The sequence below is a fragment of the Rhincodon typus genome, chromosome 21 (genome assembly GCF_021869965.1).
Source record: "Rhincodon typus isolate 14 chromosome 21, sRhiTyp1.1, whole genome shotgun sequence".
In the NCBI taxonomy this organism is placed as follows: domain Eukaryota; kingdom Metazoa; phylum Chordata; class Chondrichthyes; order Orectolobiformes; family Rhincodontidae; genus Rhincodon; species Rhincodon typus.
This window is the reverse complement of record NC_063352.1, coordinates 3,965,602-3,987,456: the sequence shown is the minus strand read 5'-3', so window position 1 is coordinate 3,987,456 and position 21,855 is coordinate 3,965,602. Positions and strand designations below refer to the sequence as shown.

The window sequence follows — 21,855 nt, the reverse complement described above, 5'->3', positions numbered from 1 at the left end:
TTGCTTGTTGTTAACTTATTAATGAAAGCCTAAGGGCTTTGTAAGAAATGGATTTTATAAGTTTATTCCAAATTAGACCAATAATGCATAAAAATAATAGTCGTTCTTGGTGCTCCAAAAGTTTTATAAGCATTCCACTGATAAATATGTTTTAATATTTTGTGTACTGAATATTTTCTGAATTTGTATTGAACCAACAAACCTAATATACATTAATTTTATCCAAGATATTTTATTCAACATCCATTTACTGAAAGAACTGAAAAAAAAAAGTCATGCCTCAATAAAGCAACATAATCTACAAAAATGTTTGGAAGTACTTCATACATAACAGATTATTTAGAAATAGTTGTTTTGTGCAAGTCAACAATTTTCACTTAGTGGGGGTTCACATTTATTACAGAAATGACCTAGTAATGTTAATTGAGGGTGGAATATCTGCTAAAATACTTGAGAAACAACACCCTTTTAAAAATAGAACTGTTGGATCTTTCATGCCTGCCTGAAATGCCAGATAGGTCGGTAGCACAAATAGCACCTCCAATAACGCAGCACTCTGGCACTTTCTCACTATTGCAGTAAATAGACAGCTGAAACTGTGTCCTAGTCCTGGCGTGGAGCTTGAAATCACAAGGTATGATTCAGGGAAGGGAATCAGATGATGCAAAATTGCTGCACAGTGCCCATTTGGATTGTAAATCATAGGTTTCTGTACATTTGAAGATCCTGTCTTATTAAAAATTGGGTTATATCTCAAGATAGTTTATTATACAACACTAAGAGATCATAAATGAAAACCGAAAAAAACCACAGATGCTCAAAATCAGAAACAAAAACAGAAATTGTTGGAAAAGCTCAGCAGACCTGGCTGCATCTGTGGAGAGAAATCAGAGTTAACTTTTCAGGTCCAGTGACCCTTCCTCAGAACTGGAGAGATCGTAGTTATGTGTTTGCAATTGTAGCAGAAGGTACTCCCTGCTGATCAATTTGTAGCTTAAAAGATGTGTTTTGCAGCATACTGAAGTATCTTCTCCTCACATGACATGGCAGTAAGATAAATAAGCTGATAAATAACACTGAGCAGCATGGTTGAAGACTATGGGGAGAAAAACTAATTAGTGTTCACCAAATGTCCATGGCAGGGGAATAAAAAAATCAGTCTTATCTGGGAAATAATTAACCACAATGGTCCCATCATTGTTAGTGATCACCCCAAATCTGAGCTTCCATCTGCTGAAAGATGTAGATCATGTGGTATGCTACACCAAGAAGTATTTGTGGCAGTGGTATTATCTGTACCTCTGTGCCAGAAGGTCCAGGTTCAAGACCTACCTGTCTTGGAGATGTGTCATAACAGGACTGAACAAGTTGATTAAAATAACAAAGAGTACCACATATTACATAGCAACAACTTGCATTTACATGGTATCTTTAAAACAGAAAGTCACCACAAAGATATTAGGAGGATCAACCAAACGTTTAGTCAAACAGGTAGATTTTAAGCAGGTCATAAAGTAGGTTATAATCAAAGTTATAAGGGAGGTGCAATGCAGAGAATTTTAGGAGAGATACCAGGAGCTTTGAACCTAGATAGCAAGACTACTAACTAGTAATCGATATGAGAGGCACAAGAGATGAGAATTGGAGGAGCACTGAGTCTTGATAGTTTAACAGGCTGGAAAAGAATGCAGAGATAGAGAGGAACGAATACATATAATACCAAGGGGGTAGCCATGGGTACCCGCATGGGCCCAAGCTACTCCTGCCTCTTTGTAGGTTATGTGGAACAATCCCTCTTCCGTACCTACACCGGCCCTAAACCCCACCTCTTCCTCCGCTACATTGATGACTGTATCGGCGCCGCCTCGTGCTCCCACGAGGCGCTCGAACAGTTCATACACTTCACTAACACCTTCCACCCCAACCTTAAGTTTACCTGGACCATCTCTAACACCTCTCTCCCCTTCCTGGACCTCTCTGTCTCCATATCGGGCAACCACCTAGAAACCGATATTCATTTCAAGCCCACCGACTCCCACAGCTACCTAGAATACTCCTCCTCCCACCCACCTTCCTGCAAAAATGCTATCCCCTATTACCAATTCCTTCGCCTCCGCCGCATCTGCTCCCAGGATGAGGCATTCCACTCCCGTACATCTCAGTTGTCCTCGTTTTTCAAGGACCGTAACTTCCCCTCCTCGGTGGTCGAGAACGCCCTCAACCGTGTCTCCCACATCTCCCGCACCTCATCCCTCACACCCCGTCCACGCAATAAGAACCAAAAAAGAATCCCCCTCGTCCTCACGTACCACCCCACCAACCTCCGGATCCAACGCATCATCCTCCGACACTTCCGCCATCTGCAATCCGACCCCACCACCAAAGACATCTTTCCCTCCCCACCTTTATCTGCTTTCCGGAGGGACAACTCTCTCCGTGACTCCCTTGTCCGCTCCACACTCCCCTCCAGCTCCACCACACCCGGCACTTTTCCCTGCAACCGCAGGAAGTGCTACACCTGCCCCCATACCTCCTCCCTCACCCCCATCCCAGGCCCCAAGAAGACTTTCAACATCAAGCAGATGTTCATCTGCACATCTGCCAATGTGGTATACTGCATCCGTTGTACCCGGTGTGGCTTCCTCTACATCGGGGAAACCAAGTGGAGACTCGGGGACCGCTTCGCAGAACACCTACGCTCGGTTCGCAATAAACAACTGCACCTCCCAGTCGCGAACCATTTCAACTCCCCCTCCCATTCCTCAGACGACATGTCCATCCTGGGCCTCCTGCAGTGCCACAACGATGCCACCCGAAGGTTGCAGGAACAGCAACTCGTATTCCGCTTGGGAACCCTGCAGCCCAATGGTATCAATGTGGATTTCACAAGATTCAAAATCTCCCCTCCCCCTACCGCATCCCAAAACCAGTCCAGCTCGTCCCTGCCTCCCTAACCTGTTCTTCCTCCCACCTATCCCCTCCTCCCACCTCAAGCCGCACCTCCATCTCCTACCGACCAACCTCATCCCGCCCCCTCGACCTGTCCGTTCTCCCTGGACTGACCTATCCCCTTCCTAACTCCCTACCTACACTCACCTTTACTGGCTCCATCCCCGCCTCTTCGACCTGTTTGTTTCCTCTCCACCTATCCTCTCCTCTATCCCTCTTCTATCCGCCTCCCACTCTCTCCCTATTTATTTCAGAACCCCCTTCCCCTCCCCCTTTTCTGATGAAGGGTCTAGGCCCGAAACGTCAGCCTCTCTGCTCCTTTCATCCAGCCCTACACCTTGTTGTCTCGGATTCTCCAGCATCTGCAGTTCCTACTATCTCACATATAATTTTCTTCCTTTTTGTTCAAAAATTCAAGTTGGAGATGCTGGAACACTACAAATTGGCAAACGGTGAAGAATGATGAGCATTTAATATGAATTAGAATGCAGAGAGCAGCATTTTAAATGAGCTGAAATTTCAGCAAAAGGAAAATGGAAAGGTCAGCCAAAAGGGTACTGAATGGTGGCAAAGGAGTAAATCAGGGTTTCAGCAACAGGTGAGGCAAAGATGGGGATGTGCATGGTTATGCAGGTGAAAGTATTCTAGAAAGAGTATAGGATTAAAATTCAACTGAGTCAATTAGGATGATTGATTTAAATCATTGTGTTTGTTCCATTTCTCACCACCCTAACTTATTTTTCACCAAAAACATATTTGGCTCAAAACCCACATTTTCCTTCACCTTAAAATGCAATGCAGAAGATACTCATTTCTTTTTGAGCTATTCTGCAACACCATCCAGTGTTCAAGGAGGCACTGTAGTTTTTGGATATTATGAAGAAAATGGTTTGTTGCAACTCACGGGCTAGCATTACAGATAAATTTGCAGTAATTTGTCATCAATTCAAGCTGTAGATCATCAGATACATTATAGGATGCTACACTGCATAAAACCACATACATTCCCTAAATACCAATTTGTCTGCCATTCTCCAGGCACTCTTTCATAAAATATGCGGTTTTAATATCAAACTTTATGATGGCACCAACAGCAAAGCACAAGCTCTGACCAAGTAAGCAAAAAACAAGTTTTATCGAAACAAAAACAGAAATTGCTGCAGAATTTTTTGAACTAAAGAAGAATCACTAGACTTGAAAGATTAACTCTTGTTTCCTTTGCACAGATGGTACCAGACCCAGAGTTCCTCCGGCAATTTCTGTTCTCATTTCAGATATCCAGCACCTGCAGTTCTTTTTTTATTTCATGCATTGACTTTTAAACACAAATAAATATGCTAGTCACAGTTTACTCCTTTAATAATGCTTCTAAAATTCACTATTTACCGATGGGACTGCGATTCCTCCTCATCCTCTCCGTGCATAAGGTTCTGTACAAGTTGAAGAATAGCTGTCATGTTCTGTCCACTAGAAAAAGTGTTGCGTTTGAACAAAAAATAAAAATTACATTCAATTAAAATCAGTTTTGGAATTGAAAATATTTACCCCTACATTGGAAATACTTGTTGAGAGACTAGCGTGCTGAGCTTCGATTCTGTATTACTTAGTCTTGGTTTCCAGTAAGCTCACAATAAGTAATGCAACATTATTCAGCACTGCACATCTATTAAAGGTTTTAGAACACAGTACATAAATATTTTGCAGTGGTAGCTTTCAGCGAACCTACAACATAGGGATTCCTTTTGCAGCTAGAGGTATTTTTAAAAACTCATCTATATTTTATTACTACAGAAAAAGAGCCAGGTGAACTCCCATTAGATGAGAGTGATGCAATAATGAAGTACAGTTTCTTCACACGCACATTAATGTCTCCATAAAAAGAGGATATTTTCATTGTGGATTACATTTATTGCTGTATTATCCAACAGCATTCCACTAACTGAAATGTTAGGCGAACCAATTGCCCCAAAAGGCATTAAGTAGCAAAGGGACAGCACTTGTCATTCAATACCCTCTAAATAGAAGCACACAAAATTTAAATATATAAAAAATAGCTTTCCAAATTTAACAATGGAGAGTATTCAAGAAAATGCAATTCAAAATGAAAAGCTTCTCAAAGAGGTAATTGTAGTCATTTCGAAACCATATGAAAAGAACTCAAATAAAATTAACACCCAGAATTTGCGGGACTAATTATGCTTCCAATAATATTACCATGGTACATAAAAATGGAAATTAAATAGGAAGGCACTGCAAAAAGTAAAAAGGAGAAATAAATAGCACAACAAATAATGAAGATCATTCACAAGTTTGATATACAGAATTATTTACCTGCCCTGCAATGGGCCAGGAATATCTTTTCTGGCATATTTCTTCTTCTCTCTCTCTTCCTCTGCTTCCCTAGTTTGATTATTAAAATTGAAGATATTACTAATTTGAGATTTTCCCTGTAAATACAGCAATGGCTCTACTGACTGTACATAGGCAAAAAATGATTTAAATAAAAATAATAGAAAATTAATTATGCCCTTAACAGTTTTTAGAAGATACCATGGACGGAATACCTACAATTCCATACTGATGTAACCTGTTCTCTAATATTTAATTTTAGTCCTGTCATGATGAAGTGATAACAAATGTAAAACAATTCCTAAATATCTGAAGATTACTCTAATGTTGTACTAGACTTACTGAGATGATTGCTCAGAAACTGATGAATGAGACACATGGATGATCAAATTGTTAACAAATAAAGGAAGCATCTACATTTATAATGACAGAAGACATTTACAAAAAATGTATTTATTCTTTAGCTGTGCTACTTTAAGTTCTTGAATAGGCATGATCCCTATCACTGACAGAATTTCAACATGACCTTTTTCTCTTTCCTTCCTGAAGGGAAGAAAGTTCACATTGTCTCCTTATGCCACTCTTAAAAAAGCTTTTTTTATGAAGTTATTTAAGTGGTACAGATTATAAACTCACCTTTGAGAGTCCTCCAACATCCTCATAGCCTCATTGAGGTTCCTCCCCATCTCAGCTAAAGTAGGGTCTACCATCTGCAAAACAAAATGAAAATGAGTATTTTAAATTAAATAAAGACTTGCATTCAAGTAGTATCCCAAAGTTCTTCAGAGATTCAATGAAGTATTTCTGAATTGTATCTACTTTTTGTAAAGTAGGAATCACAATACTTACCTTTCATACTTATTTTCTTTGTCCCTCATTTCTTAAATAGAAGTGTTACATTTGCTGACTTCCCAATCTGGTGAGGGGTGGAGGGATATCATTCTAGAATCTAGTGACTGTCAGAAAATCATTACCAGTGTATCCACTATGTACAGCTACCTGTAGAAACTTAGGATGTAAGCATTCAGATCCTCAGGATTTGTCAGCTTTTAGCACCTTAAATTTGTCCAAGGCTTTTCTTCTGCTCCTAATAATTACCCATAAGTTCCTCACTCTTATCAGTCCCTTGGTTACCCTCTATATTGTACGTCATTTGTGTTTTCTACTCCCTGATAAGTTCATAAGATATAAGGGCAGAATTAGGCCATTTAGCCCATCAAAGTCTGCTCCGCCATTTGATCTTGGCTGATACGCTCCTCACCCCCATTTTCCTACCTTCTCCCCATAACCCTTCAACTCATTACTAATTAAAAATCTAACTCCTCCTTCAATTTACTGTGCCAGCATCCACTACACTTTGGGGTAGCAAATTCCACAGATTCACAACCCTTTGGGAGAAGGAGTTTCTCCTCAACTGTTTTTAAATTTGCTACCCCTTATCCTAAGACTATAACCTCTCATCCTAGAATGCCCGACAAGAGGAAGCATCCACTCCATGTCTATTTTATCTATACCTTTTGTCATCTTGACTACCTCAATTTGATCTCCCCTCATTCTTCTAAATTCCATAGAGTATAGACCTAAACTGTTCAACTTCTCATCATATGACAAACCCCTCATCTCTGGGATCAATCTAGTGAAACACCTCTGAACTGCCTCCAATGCCACCACATCTTTCCTCAAATAAGGGGACCAAAACTGTACACAAAACTCCAGATGTGGTCTCATCAATGCCTTTTATAGTTGCAATAATACTTCCTTACCTTTATATTCTATTCCTTTAGCTATAAAAGCCAACATTCCATTCGCTTTCTTTATTATCTGCTGTACCTGCATGCTAGTTTTGTGACTCATGAACGAAGACACCCAGATTCCTCTGCACTGGAGCATCCCAAGGTCTCTCCCCATTTAGATAAACATCGCCTTCCCATTTTTCCAACCAAAATGCATGACCTCACACTTATCCACATTAAACTTCATCTGCCATATTTTGGCCCACTCTTTCTAGCCTATCTATATCCATTTGTAAGGTTCTTAGTTCCTCATTCCAATTTACCATCCCACCTATTTCTGTGTTGTCCTCAAATCTGGCTATAGAGCCTTCTATCCCTGTATCTAAGTCGTTAATGTAGATTGTAAAGAGCTGGGATCAAGGACTGAACCCTGTGGCACCCCACTTGTTACTTCCTGCCACCCAGAAAAAAACCCATTTATCCCACTCTTTGTCTTCTGTCCATCAGCTAGTCACCTATCCAAGCTAATAAAATACCCCTAATCCCATATGATCCAACCTTGTGAATTAACCTTTTGTGCGGCGCCTTATCAAACACCTTCTGGAAGTCCAGATATATTACATCTACAGGATTCTCATTATCCACTTTGCTTGTTACATCTTGAAAGAACTGTAGCAAATTAGTCAAACATGATTTGCCTTTCATGAATCCATGCTGACTCTGATGGATAGCATTTGGACTTTCGAAATGCCCTGATATTGCTTCCTTGATAATGGATTCTAACACTTTGCCAACAACAGATGTTAAACTAACGGGTCTGTAATTTCCCACATATTGCTTCCCTCCCTTTTTGAATAAGGGCATTACATTAGCATTTTTCCAATCCACTGGAACCTTTCCGTGTCCAGGGAATTTTGGAATATTGTAACGAACGGATCCACTATCTTTGCCACCACTTCCTTTAATACCCTAGGATGTAGGCCATCAGGCCTGGGGAACTTGTCTACCCTCAATCCTAATTGTTTGCTGAATACCTGTTGCCTATCGATGTTGATTGTTCTAAATTCTATGCTTTCTATTGCCTCCGACTTGCCCGTTCCAATGGGAATGGTACTATTGCCCTCCACTGTGAAAACTGAGGCAAAGTATTGATTTAGCATATTTCAGTGTTCCCCACTATTAACTCTCCAGTTTCATTTTCCAATGGACTAACATTCACCTTAGCGACTCTCTTCCCTTTTATATACCTATAGAAGCTTTTGCCATCCTTGTTGCTATTTTTGTGATAGCTTTCTTCTGTAATTTACCTTAACTCTTTTCATTAAATTTTTAGTACCCTTTGATTATGTTTGAAAGTTTCCCCAATCTTCTGCCTGCCACTGGCGTTTGAAATATGGTATACCTTAGTTTTTGACTTTATACTGTCCTTGACCTCGTTGTTTAGCCATGGATTTTAACCGTCTATTGAGCCAATATTCATTTTTATTTCTGCTGTTATGTCACCATTTACTATTGGGTATCTTCTACTTTCCCATTCTGCATGTCTTTTCAAAATGTTGTATATCCTAGAAAAAGTATTGTCCAACCTTGGTCACCTTGTAACCATGTCTCTGTAATATGGAGGAATGGCACAGTCTCACTAAACCAATATGACACAAAGTATTTCTCCTAGTACTCTTAAGTACAACCAAATTAAATTCTAGTACAGAATGTAGTGCAAAACAAAATGTACAGGGGAAATTGCTGCATATTATATGCGCAGTTAATACAATATATAGTTATATGATAATTATCTTACACTATAACCTTAATAGTGAAATTAACTTAAACTTAAGACATTGGAGGCAGGGGAACAATTAAAAAACAAAATCACCACACCCCAATCATTCGTATTTCAAAACATTGTCTAAATGGCAGCTTGAAGATTATCATTTTGATAATCGTCCAGTAGCCTGGACGTTATGAATGTTACAACAAACTACTGTAAAAATATGGATCAACACCAGAAGCAAAAAAACTTTAAAAATTCAATACCATAAGACCTACATTAGCAGTTGGCGCCATAGTGGGAAACCTTGATAAAGTTATAACAATGCTTGATACCAAAACACAAAACCTTCTCCTACAAGATCCATCAGACTGCACAGTCCATGCACACTCATGAATATACACATAATGCTACTCCCGGCAGGTAAATTATAAACAGCTTTTCATAAACACTAGAGTTATATTAAAAAAAGACATCCAACTCTAGTCAGTATAAAGAACACTTCTCCAGGGGTACCACACTATTCTAAAGTACAATGAAGCCGAACTGGGATTCTGAGCTCTAATATCACTTTTGCATTTGTGAAACTACTTTAAAATGAGTGAGAATATAACTGTTGAGTGTCAATGCTACTCTAGTGACGTAACCAAAGCGTTAATAACTTTGACACAGATAGTCTAGGTTTTTATAGCTATGGATCCATAAAATAATTCACATTTATGATACTAAAATTTGCATGAAATTACTGGAGTCAGCAACAGCATGTTAGCGGAATAATAGTCTTAGCTGGTACTACAGAACTTTATTCAGTACATTTAGTTATTGGAGTAAAAAGAATAACTTGGTATGTATTATATGGCAATTTATATCATTCACGGTTTGAGAATATCCCAAAGATCTTTACAACTATTCTGTAAAATCATTTTTGTAAATTAAGTAAATGTTGGGGCCAGAAGATGTGCAAGTAGGTAGATTAACGATGTTAAATTACCTATTGTGTTCAGGGATGTGTAGGTTAGGTGCATGAGCCATGAGAAATGCAGGATTACAGGGATAGAGTAGAGGATGGGTCTTGTTGGGATGCTTTTTGGAGGGTTGGCGTAGACTTGTTTGGCCAAATGGCCTGTTCCCACACTGTGGGGATTCTATAAGATTCTATTCTATAAATTTGCCCATAATTTCTCATTTAATTTCTAATGGCATTTTTAAGATGGAGGACAACAATTTCCTGGCAGCATTTTGAAAGTCATTACACTTAAAGATACAGGAAATTCTACAGCGTCTTTCCTACTTACATTAAATTAAAACTAAAATCTTCCCAATTATAATGTCTATCCATCCCCAAAAGTATAAAAAAGAATGTTTAGCTGTGATTTGTTGAACGTCCTGCATGTAACAATATCAGAATGGAATGAAGCAGCTGCATTTATATAGTGCCTTTCACGACCTCAGGACTACCTGAAATAGTCAACCTGCAGGATGGAGATCTTTTGACATGTAATGTAGGAAAGGTGGCAGCCAGATTGTGAGCAGCAATGTCCCACAAATGTTATCTTTGTAAATAAAATAGAAGCCTCAGTTTAATGTCTCATCTGAAACATTGCAACTCTGACAGTGAGGCACTCCTTTCGGATCACATTGGAGCATTAGCCTAGATTATCTCCTGAAATCTCTGTGTGGGTCTTGAATGAACAACCATTTGACTCGGAGATCAGAGTACTACCGACTGAGCCATAGCTGACACCTTGATAGACAAGATTGTTATATTGTAAACTAGCTAGCCATTTTTAAACAAATACATTTTTTTTAAAGAGAGATAGTATTTTCTAATATCAGAGTTGTGAATTAATTTATAGGTGTCAAATGTACGCACCCTCATTAGGTCTGGACAGATTAAAGTCAAAAATAATAACAGAAAGATTCACAATTACAGAAGTTGGGTTGTTCCCCTCAGCAAAGAGAAAGATGAGAAGAGACATGATAGTGTTCAAAATCTTGAAAGGAATTCACCATCCAGCCTGTCATGTCTGCTCCACCATTCAGAGAGATCATGGCTGACCTGTGGCCTAATTATATATATCTGCCTTTGGCCCATATCCCTTAATATTTTTGTTTAACAAAAATGTATCTATCTCATATTTAAAACTAACAACTGATCCTGCATCACTGCTGTTTGTAGAACAGGTCCAAACGTCTACCACTATTTGTTTGTAGAACTTCTTCCTAATATTTCCACTGAATGGCCTGCCTTATTTCTCAGGCTATACCCTTGGTTCTAGAAACTGCAATCAGTGGAAATAGTTTCTCTATCTACTACTTTCCTATTAATGTCTTGTAAACTGTGATCAGATAAGCCCTTAGCCTTCTAAATTCTAGGGCTAATTTGTATGATTTCTTCCCAAAACTTAATGCCTGATGTTCTTGTAAACTTCACTATACTCCCTCCAAGGCCAACATATCCTGGGCGCCACACCTTAGGAAGATCAGCTTTCAGTACTCCAAATGGGGTCTAACTTGGGCCAGAGAACATCAAATTAAATTGACAGCAAAAGACCAGAGGCAACAAAAGAAGAAAAAAATCTTTTTCACGCTGTTAAGTGGCAAGAATTTGGAATGCACTGCCTGAGACTAAGGGGACGCAGATTCAATTTTGAATTTCAAACAATCAAATAATTATCAGAACTGAAAAGATCTGTGGGCTTGCAAAAGAACAGGTCAGTGGAACAAGTCAAGTTACTCTTGCAGAGAGCAGGCATGGTATGGCAGGCTGGATGACATCCTTTGGTGCTGTGACCATTCCAGGATTTTATGGTGGCTGGCATCTACATTGCCTTTAGCTTCTTTGCACCATAAATGACAGAGACAGTAATGAATAATAATTTTATCATGAAATTTGAAATAATGTGTTCTTTACACACAAAATATGCATTTTTTCACCTAGTATATCTTCAGGAAATATGAAACTGCTACAGACAAGCAGAGGTGAAGTTTGAAGTTAATTCTAACCCAGTAGATCAGAGGCAGAGGTTTTCTTAAACCTGCAGCTAGACAAAGAGGAGACTAAGGTAAGACAAAACTCATTTAGTTGTACATAGAGTAGTGGCCGAGATTGTGAAAATCGTGGGGAATAATAGGTGGGATCACAGTGACCTGATTTTGAATTGCAGGTCTTGGTTAAAGGAACTGTTTGTACTAATATTATGAAATACATTATAGTGCTTTTGACTAAATGCAACATTTAATGGGAACAAAATACAACAGAAAAGATAAAGCAGTTAAAAGTGAAACAAATGTAGAAATCTAAAGCAGAAAATGCTGGAAATGTACAAGAGATCTGTTCTTCCCATTGATGTTAACCAAAAAGTTTGCGTTTTGAATGTTGGCCTTCCTTCAGAATTGAATACAACAGGCAGACTGGAATGTTAGTGCAAGGAGAAAAGAAGGCATGGGAAAATAAATATATACAGATATTTTCCATCTGAACATTTTTCAGATGATATTAATGTAAAAAAAATGAACAGATAAACCAAGAGGAATCATAAACAAAATGTTGTAAGGGACCATCTCAGTCAGATAATGGATAGAAACATTATGACGTTAAGTAAATACGTGATGTGTAAATGGTTGAACGTCCTGTGATGAATTAAGATGTACTGCAGTAACATTACAAAAATTTCCGCACACTAGGCTTTGCCTCAAGGTGAAATATATCACATGTGGAGCCTCAGGACCGTCTACAACAATGACAGTTACATTTCCAAAATGACTATTGACAACATCATTGACTGAGGATCAAGCTTTCTTTCTCACCCAAAGCAAGTCAAATGACAGAAATTGATCAATAGGCCTTGAGCTAAAAAATACAACTTGTTCCAATGACACAAGACCTCACTGAACTTTGTATACTTAACATTTACATCCAGAGATGAAGTTGTGAGGAAAATGATTTCAAATTCAATGGTCAAAATGAAAAACAACTTATACTTATCAATGTGTTCTTTTAAACAATAGCTTGCTCATGAAATGGCAGTAAACTGATCTGGCAGCATTTTTTACTCTCATCCAGTTGAACCTGAGAACAACAGGCAGTAACCACATAATATGGGATTGTGGTTGCATGTAAAGTAGACTGAGCAGGGCAACAATGAGGGAACTAGGCAGGTTATGATAAATTAAAAACTGTAGCTTTAGCATTGAGCTACTATTACCACATATGTTGAAATCAGCTTCACATTCTGCCATGGGCCTGGTTGAACTAGTTTAATAACAAACACCAAACTACCATATCAACACACAATTAAAGCAGTAAGCAAGGCTCCTCCAGTACTCAGTTACAGCAGCACCAAAGCAACAAATTCCACTTTGAAGTACATGGCACAAAATTCAAAATTCATGCTATACTTGCGGATTAATTACTTGAAGGGAGTTGTATTCTACTTGTCAATGCACTACATAATCCATTAAGGTATTTTTAAAATGACAGTCATACCCAATAGAGACTTGAGTTTCTATTGCCTTTTTGAAACCTCAGTAATCTACTTTCTATACACATTTAATATACCACATAAGTAACATACTGTGTCAGTTAAAACCCCTCCATTCCACATTCATCTTGAAGACAAACAGAATCACACACAATCTGATGTCAGAATCAGTATCAAACACAACACTGAATGATTGTTTCCTTATTTTCAACATTGGATTTTAAGACTATATCTCTTCATACTGGTTTCTGTGTACCAGGCTTTACTGTTTAGTTTATAATCAAAATACTTGTCCTTCAAAGGATACAGTGTCCCTAGAGGCTGCTGATGAAATCAATTCATACCATTCTTACACTGACTCGTCAAAACTGGTCCATCATCTACAAGGCACAAGTCAGGCATATGATGGAATGCTCTCCACTTTCTAGATGAATGCAACTCCAACAATGCTCAAGAAGCTTAACATCATCCAGGGCAAAGCAGCCCACTTGACTGGCACCACATTCACAAACATTCACTCCTTCCACCACAATGCAGAGTGGCAGTGGTGTGTGTCATTTACAAGATGCACTGCAGTAACTCACTAATTGCTCCTAAAGGCAGCATCTTCCAAATCCACAACCTCTATGACTTAAAAGGACAAGAAAAGCAGATACTTGGGAATGCTACTTGTAAATTCCCCACCAAGCCGCACACCATCCAAACTTGGAAACATATTGCTGTTCCTTCATTGTTACTAGGTTAAATCTTGGGACCCCCTTCCTAAAAGTGCTGGTGTTCCTCCAACGCACCGACTGAAGTGGTCCAGAAGTAGGCTCAGCTTTGCAATTGCAGCACGGATAGCAAATGTATACCTGAGCTGCAACACTCATCTCATGAATGAATAAGAACAAAAAAGTATCAGTGCATAAGACAAACATTATGTGTGCAAAGTGTCTTCAGTTTTGATCATTGTCTTTACAATGTTGGCGGAGTTTCTGTACATATCCAGCAGTTATAAATGAGGTGTTTAGACCCGAAACCTTAACTCCGTTTTTCTCTCTTTACGGGTGCTACTTGCCAGACGTGTTGCTGTGATCTCAAAGCCTTTTCTGCTTGAGGAGATCGAGAGAATGAGGAGCAAAGGAAGACTGAAGCTTTGAAAACAAAAGCAAAAATCACCTTCAAGAGCACTAAACACTGCCAAGAAATGTAACTCCAAACAAATCCCAGTCTGTGGGTCTCACCACCCGGAAACGAGCAGCTGAATATATGCACCTGGGTCATTAGTTGTCTTGTCTTGTGCGAGGGCGAGGCGGGGTGGGGATAGGTGTTTGGACCAGGGTCTGGATACACTGACAGCACCAGGTTTGCACAGACAGACCCCCTGCCCTAGGACAGGCCAGGGCCCAGATCCTCAGGCTGCCTCCCTACGGTCACCGAGAGTGCCCCTACCTTCTCCAAGGACATTTCCATCTCGATATTCACTTCGTTTTAGTGTCTCCTTTATAAAGAGATGATCGGGTAACCTAGGGCACTGTCTCGGCCTCTCACACTCGATGTCCTGTTGTCACCCCCGGTGCCAGACTCCCACTTCCGCCATCAACCCCCGTCTCCACGCTGGCAGCTGCGCGCGCAGCCGGCCGTCCCTGTCCGTCAATCACCCAATGGCCCCCCCACCCCTCCGGGTCAGTCAAACGTCACCAACGCCCCGCAGCCAGGCTGTCAATCACCACCAGGCCCCACCCGTCCCTCTGTCAAACCGCAACCCAGGTTCCGGTCCGTCAATCACCCCAAGCCCCGCCCCTGGCGGTCAACGGCTCCGTCACGGCAAAGCGCCCAATCAATCGACACCCCGCCCACATCCATTGACGCTGCCCGCGCACTCAGACCGCTCTCCTTCCTTCAGAGCCCGCCCACTTACCGGACCCCGCCCATCCATCCGGTTCCACCCATTCAGTCAGTTCCCGCCCATTCACGTTCATTTAGTGAGACCCCGCCTATTCACTCAGTCCCCGCCCATTAAGTCAACTTGCGCGTGGCCACGCCACTTCCAGACCCCGCCCCTCATGCCGAACCTCTTCCAGCAGGCCCCGCCCCCTTTCTTTCACGAATGGTATAATGAGGCAGATGCTAGGAATTAATTGTAAAAGCGGGAAATACTGTAAATTTGTGTTTAATGCCTCACTGTGAGTTGGGTTCTTTGTAGATTGGTCAAGGAGAAAGCCATTAACACTTCAATGTAATGCTTTAAATTGTACATTAAGATTAAATACTGCTACATATGGTAATTATATACTAGGCTCTGATCTTATAGTTATAATAGATAAGGCTTAATTTACATTTGTGTGTTTGTGTCCACATCAGTAGTCTTCCAGAACTCTACCCTCTCTGTACTATTTATACTCAGTGATGGGCAGCATTGAGATATATTTGCAAGGTTGCTCCAAGGTTCTGATCTCCTTGCATTACACACCTCACTATGATTTACTCCCCATGTCATAAACATTGATGAACAGTTATATACATTCTCACATTATTACTTTGTTTTACAATATTTACTATACATTTAATCTTTATCTTTCCCACCCCTCCCTAAGTCTGTGTTGATAAATGGGTAAAGAATGTCTATAACAAAGTATAGGAACACTGAGGTAAAGTTGGTGACTTTGCTGTTTCTCTGCTGACTGCCATTATATTGGAGGTTCAATTGTTCTTGCTGAGCATCCATCACTGGTAAGCCTCCCAGGTAGTCTGTTGGTTAAGATTTGGCACTCTCACTGCTGTAGCTCTAGTTTGACCCCTGGTAAGGAAATGATAATTTAATGTTCTGGGGCTGACAGCCAAAGTGAGACAAATTTCTTTTCAATTACTAGGGGACGTATGGGGTTAAAGTAAAAGGGGGTAAGTTTAAAGGAGATGCGAGAGGCAGGTTTTTTTACATAGAGGCTGGTAAGTGACTGGAGTGTACTGCCAGAGCAGGTAGTGGAGACAGATACAATAGCAACATTTAAGAGGAAACTTGACAGATACATGAATAGGCAGGGGAGATATGCGGACCGCATAGCTGCAAAAGGTTTTTAGTTTAGAAAGTCAGCATGTGTTGGCACAGTCTTGGTGGGCAGAAGGGCCTGTTCCATGCTGTACTGTACTTGGTTCTTTGAAGAAGCTTGCACTGATGTAACTGCAAATGTATATCAGAATTACAAAGTGATTATACACTTTCTTCTGCAGTATTACCTTTGGATATTGTTCTTAGTTCCCTTAGGAAGACATGAAGTAGTCCATCATTGCATTGTTGTTCTTAATCTGAAGCTTGTTCCCTTGGAGTATTAACATGTTCTTCAAGATTCAGTTCTAAAGCATGAATGCACAAGTTGCATTGGGAACAATTTGAGACAACAAGGTGCAGAGCTGGATGAACACAGCAGGCCAAGCAGCATCATAGGAACAATTTGATTTGGCTTCCAATGCTGAGCTGTTACAAATTTTAAGAATTGTGCTTTCCACATCTTTCAGTTTGCTGATCTATCAAAAGGATCTGCAAGCTTTACTTTTTCTGATTGATAGATTGACATAGGTGAATTTTGTTGCATTGTTTGATTGTTATTGATATTTGAAGTTATTGATTGTCATCTTGATTTGCATCATGATCTTCAGTAATTATCCCTTTTTCTACTATGGATACATTGTTTGTTTAAGTATGGGGTTTTGGAACCACACATCTGACAAAATACTATGGCAGTAGAATGGTCAGGATTTTGAACTGAAGTTTGCAGATGTGGTTTGTTTTTTCAGATGATAGGTCAATCTCTGGTAGATTGCTGTATTGTGCTTTGAGTAGTCAACATTTTCTGTAGAATTTTCTGCATGGAATGGTACATTTTCTGTATGATGCTTCTTGAACAATTTTCTAGACTGTAGTATTTGGGCTACTCATTCTAGATTTCAATCATCTTTTGATTTAAGAAGTTTACTGACTAATTTATCAAAGAGACCAACAATGATTCAGTTGCAAATTAGTTCTTATTTTAAGTATCCATAGTTGTATGATTCACATAGTATGTACAGGTCATTAATTAAGTTATTTGCAGGGAGTTAGTATTTGCTATTGAAGCATGATCTCGGCAGTGTCTCAATTGTTTTTGCAGTGAAACATTGGTCAAAAGCTGTTATGAAGTTGTTAAGCATAATTTGTTATGCAACACAGGATCCCATATTCTTTCCACATCATAGAGAAGGATGCTAACTTGTTCTGCATTTGATTTATTACATTTATTTAATGTTAATTATTTATTTATTATATTTCAAGAAAAGCAAGGCTCTCAATATAACTCCCTGCGCATGAGTGCACGCCAGGAGCAGCACCAGGCATACCTGGAATTACCTGGCAAATCTAGCAAACAGGATCACTTGCAGGCCAAACAGCATAAGCAGAGGTGATTGAATAGCTAAGTGATCCCTCAACCAATGGATCAGATCTGAACTCTGCATTCCTGCCACATCCAGTTGTGAATGGTGTTGGACAAATAAACTCACTGGACGAGGAGGCTCCACAAATATCTCCACCCTCAATAATGGAACAGCCCAGCACATCAGTGCAAAAGATAAGTCTGAAGCATTCGCATTCACAGCAATCTTCAATCAGATGTGCCAAGTGGATGATTCCACCTCTGCCTCCTCCAGTGGTTCCCAGCATCACAGATACCAGTCTTCAGCCAATGCATTTCACTCCAAGTGATATCAGGAAACGTTGGAGACACTGGATACTGCAATGGCTATGGGCCCTGACAACATTCCAGCAATAGTACTGAAGACTTTGCTCCAGAACATGCTGCTCCCCAAGCCAAGCTGTTTCAGTACACTTACAGCACTGGAATCTACCCAACAATATGGAAAATTCTCGGGTCTGTGCTGTAAACAAAAAGCCGGACAAATCCAACCCACTCAATAACTACCCAATCAGTCTACTCTTGATCGTCAGTAAAATGATGGAAAGTGCCATCAACAGAGCTATCAAGCAGCACCTGCTCAGCAATAAGCTGCTCAGTGATGCCCAGTTTGGGTTCCGCCAGGGTTACTCAGCTCCTGATCTCATTACAGTCTTGGTTCAAACATGGACAAAAGGGCTGAATTCCAGAGATGAGGTGAGAGGGACAGCCTTTGATATCAAGGCTGCATTCAACCGACTGTGCTTTCAAGGAGCCCTAGCAAAACTGGAATCAATGGGAACCAGAGAATAAACTCTCCACAGGTTGGAGTCATACCTGGCACATGGTTATGGTTGTTGGAGGTCTCCCAAGTTAACCTGGCCAAATTTCAGGCCCTAATCACTGAAAATCAGGTTCTCTGGGTGGGGGATGTTGTTTGCATGGCTGACACCAGACCAAGATACCTGCTGTACTTGGATCTTGATCACTGCAGGAGGGTGTCAAGGGGAACAGTGAAAACACATTTAGGGATCTCCTCAGAGCCTCCCTGAAGAGGTCATACATCCTCTACACCCCTCCCCCAACACCCCACCTACCCCTGGGAGTCCCTGGCTTCTGACCATCCAGAATGGAGAAGGATCATTCTGGAAGGTACTGAACACACTGCCATATCACATTAGGAACACACTGAGGGAATTTCGAGCCGTTAGAGGGAGTGTTCAACCCTTCATATCACTCACCTCCCCAAAACGTCAAGAATCCCCTCCTCTACATGGGCCAGACCACACACTGAACTGATCGTTATCTCCGAATATAGGAAACTGAGTGAAAGCAAGCCACCCTCAATCCTGAGGGACTGCCTGAGGAGGGCAATTTTACAGCAGAATCGGAGACAGAGAAGAAAATCGAAGAATTTACATCCTATTTATTTATTTCCACTTTTATTTATTTCAGTTCCGATCCCTTTTGTCTGTTCTCCTCTTCTCAGTTCATTTTAACTGTCTCGCTTTGGATCTGTTTTAATTGCTCTGATTATTTATCTGCTTATTACTTGACACCTCCTTACCCTCTCTGCGCTGATCTTTTATTACAACCAACCAAATTCTCAGATTCACCCAATTCCGTCTCTGTCACTGGCTGACAACTGCATCTGTTTGAAAGGATTTGAGTTTGGTCAGTGTGAATACTTATTAACCGACTTGCTTTGTCAGTAACCTGGGCTAAAATGAAGCAGTTACTTTAGTTGCACAAAGGAATGATGGAGTTTAGAGTTTCAGAGTGATCTCACAGTGATGTGAACAATGGACTGGGTTCTGACCAAAAGTCAGACACTGAGTCAGTTTTCTCCCTTCTTGGCAAGGTGCTGTCTGAACGTTGTCCAGTTTTGCTTTATTTCTGCAGTGGGCAGGAATGTAGACACCCATTTGCCGCTTAGCCAGTCCACTGTCCCTCTGTGGATCAGTGAACAATGTTGAAATTTCTTCTAGCACAAGTCAGGAGATTCCCCTGGGTCACCAATGTTGTGTGGTACAGCTGCATCTTCACAGCGGGAGACCTGGCCCAGCAGAAGCTGCTGAAGAAGGAAAAGGTTGACTTGAAACAGACTCGGAACGTCGCCCTCCTGGCCTTCAGTTTCCATGGCAACCTCTTCTATATGTGGCTGAAGCTGATGGAGCACATGTTCCCTGGAACGGCACCAAGCAACGTCCTGCGGAAAGTGGTGTGTGACCAACTGGTAGTAACTCCCACTGGCATCAGCGGCTTTTACATTGGTGAGTGGGTACCATTGGGTTGGGCACCAGGGTAGGTGGCACACAGCCCTGGAGTGCAGCACCCTGAGTGTGGACTACAGCCTGAAAGTGGGTCAGATAGACCTCCGGCAACTGGGAACAGGTCATTTTAATCTGGCACTGAAGCTAAAAGTGAGACTTAGGGAGGTATGTGTGTTTGATAACATATTGGTAATGAGTTGTATTATCATCAATGGAGGTTCTATTGCTCAGTTGGCTGGACAGCTGCTTTGCAATGTAGAGCGACGCCAGTGATGAGTTCAATTCCCACATTGGCTGAGGTTACCTTAAAGGACTCTCCTTCTTAGGGTGGCACGTTGGCACAGTGGTTAGCACTGCTGCCTCGCAGCGCCAGGGACCCAGGTTTGATTCCAGCCTCAGGTGACTGTGTAGAATTTGTACATTCTCACCATGTTTGTGTGGGTTTCCTCCAGGTGCTCCAGTTTCCTCCCACAGTCTAAAGATGTACAGGTTGGGTAGATCAGCAATGCTAAATTCTCCCATAGTGTCCAGGGATATGTAGGCGAGGTGGATTAGCAGTGGGTTAGAACCATAGGGTAGGGGGGTGATTCTGGGTGGGAAGCTGTTTGCAGGGTTGGTGTGGACTTGACAGGCCAAATGGCCTGTTCCCACCCTGTAGGGTTTCAATTATTCTCAACCTTTCCCCTCACCTGAGGCATGGTGACCCTCAGGTTAAATCACTACGAGTTAACAGTTCAGGTCCATTGACCCTTCTTCAGATGCTGTCGAACCTGCTGAGATTTTCCAGCAATTTCTGTTTTCGTTTCTGATTTCCAGCATCCGCAGTTCTTCCAGGATTTTTTTGACAAGTTCACACTCTCTTCAATGAGACAGTGGCCCTATGGTTCAGTGGACCTTTTAGTGATCCTGTTGGCGGGCTCCATCGGGGCATTGGGTGATTATGTTTATGGGAACGATGTGCAGGGGCTTCAGAGAAAAGGTCTTAAATCAGCATTAAAATGCCCAGAGGTCCAGTGCAGGCATGATGGACTGAATGGTCTCCTTCTGCACTGTAACAATTCTGAGATGTTGTGGTGATTATCTCACTATCATTACAAAGGGTCCACTGACTCCAACTCAGATAGCACCTACTTGCCTCTGTCATTTTTCTCCACACTGCACATGCTCATACGTGTGTAAACTGAAATAAAAATCGGCGTTAGCCTTTTTTCTCCCCTTGCCAACAATGTACTTTTTCCCATTGCATTTACATTTTTAGGTGTTTGTTAGGTTTTTTTTAACACTTTATTTCAATTTACTTAAGAGATTTTGCTGCTGCAAATACAGGCTTGTAAGTATCATCATAATTAACTGGAATCAGCATTTGTGTTGAGATTGTAAATAATTGATCATGGAAACTTTCCCATTGCAATAGTTATCTGTTCCAATATTTTTTAGCCTTCTGACAGTGACATGTCTCAGGCACAACTGAAACATGGGTTAGTGAAAGTCAGGCCTTTTCAGAGCATCACAAGTCTTCCCATGTCATTGATTTTCCCATTTTCCCAGTCTGCTGCAGTGCTCCAGTGAAGCTCAGTGCAAGCTGGAAGAACAACACCTACAATACAATACAAGACAACAAGGTGCAGGGCTGGATGAACACAGCAGGCCAAGCAGCATCATAGGAGCAGAGAGGCTGACGTTTCGGGCCTAGACCCTTCATCAGAAAAGGGGGAGGGGAAGGGGGTTTTGAAATAAATAGGGAGAGAGTGGGAGGCGGATAGAAGAGGGATAGAGGAGAGGATAGGTGGAGAGGAAACAAACAGGTCGAAGAGGCGGGGATGGAGCCAGGAAAGGTGAGTGCAGGTAGGGAGTTAGGAAGGGGATAGGTCAGTCCAGGGAGGACGGACA

At 41.0% G+C, this 21,855-nt stretch overlaps 2 protein-coding genes across 3 annotated transcripts in view; one reads left to right on the top strand and one right to left on the bottom strand.

Annotated features, from left to right (window-relative positions):
- Positions 1–14,908, bottom strand: part of pdxdc1 (pyridoxal-dependent decarboxylase domain containing 1) — a 62,040-nt gene extending 47,132 nt beyond the window's left edge. Inside the window, exons 1-4 of one of the 2 annotated variants that reach the window (XM_048609337.1) lie at positions 14,718–14,908; positions 5,935–6,008; positions 5,281–5,349; positions 4,336–4,416 (exon numbers count right to left, since the gene is read on the bottom strand). In XM_048609337.1, coding sequence (XP_048465294.1) covers positions 4,336–4,416; positions 5,281–5,349; positions 5,935–6,008; positions 14,718–14,738 — 245 coding nt within the window. In that variant the 5' untranslated portion in view covers positions 14,739–14,908. The remainder of the gene's footprint in view (positions 1–4,335; positions 4,417–5,280; positions 5,350–5,934; positions 6,009–14,717) is intronic. The other variant, XM_048609336.1, reaches the window with a different exon arrangement.
- A 4,569-nt stretch (positions 14,909–19,477) lies between these two features.
- LOC109918975 (MPV17 mitochondrial membrane protein like) overlaps positions 19,478–21,855 on the top strand; it is a 98,958-nt gene continuing 96,580 nt past the window's right edge. Inside the window, exon 1 of the mRNA XM_048609902.1 lies at positions 19,478–19,965. Coding sequence (XP_048465859.1) covers positions 19,662–19,965 — 304 coding nt within the window. The 5' untranslated portion in view covers positions 19,478–19,661. The remainder of the gene's footprint in view (positions 19,966–21,855) is intronic.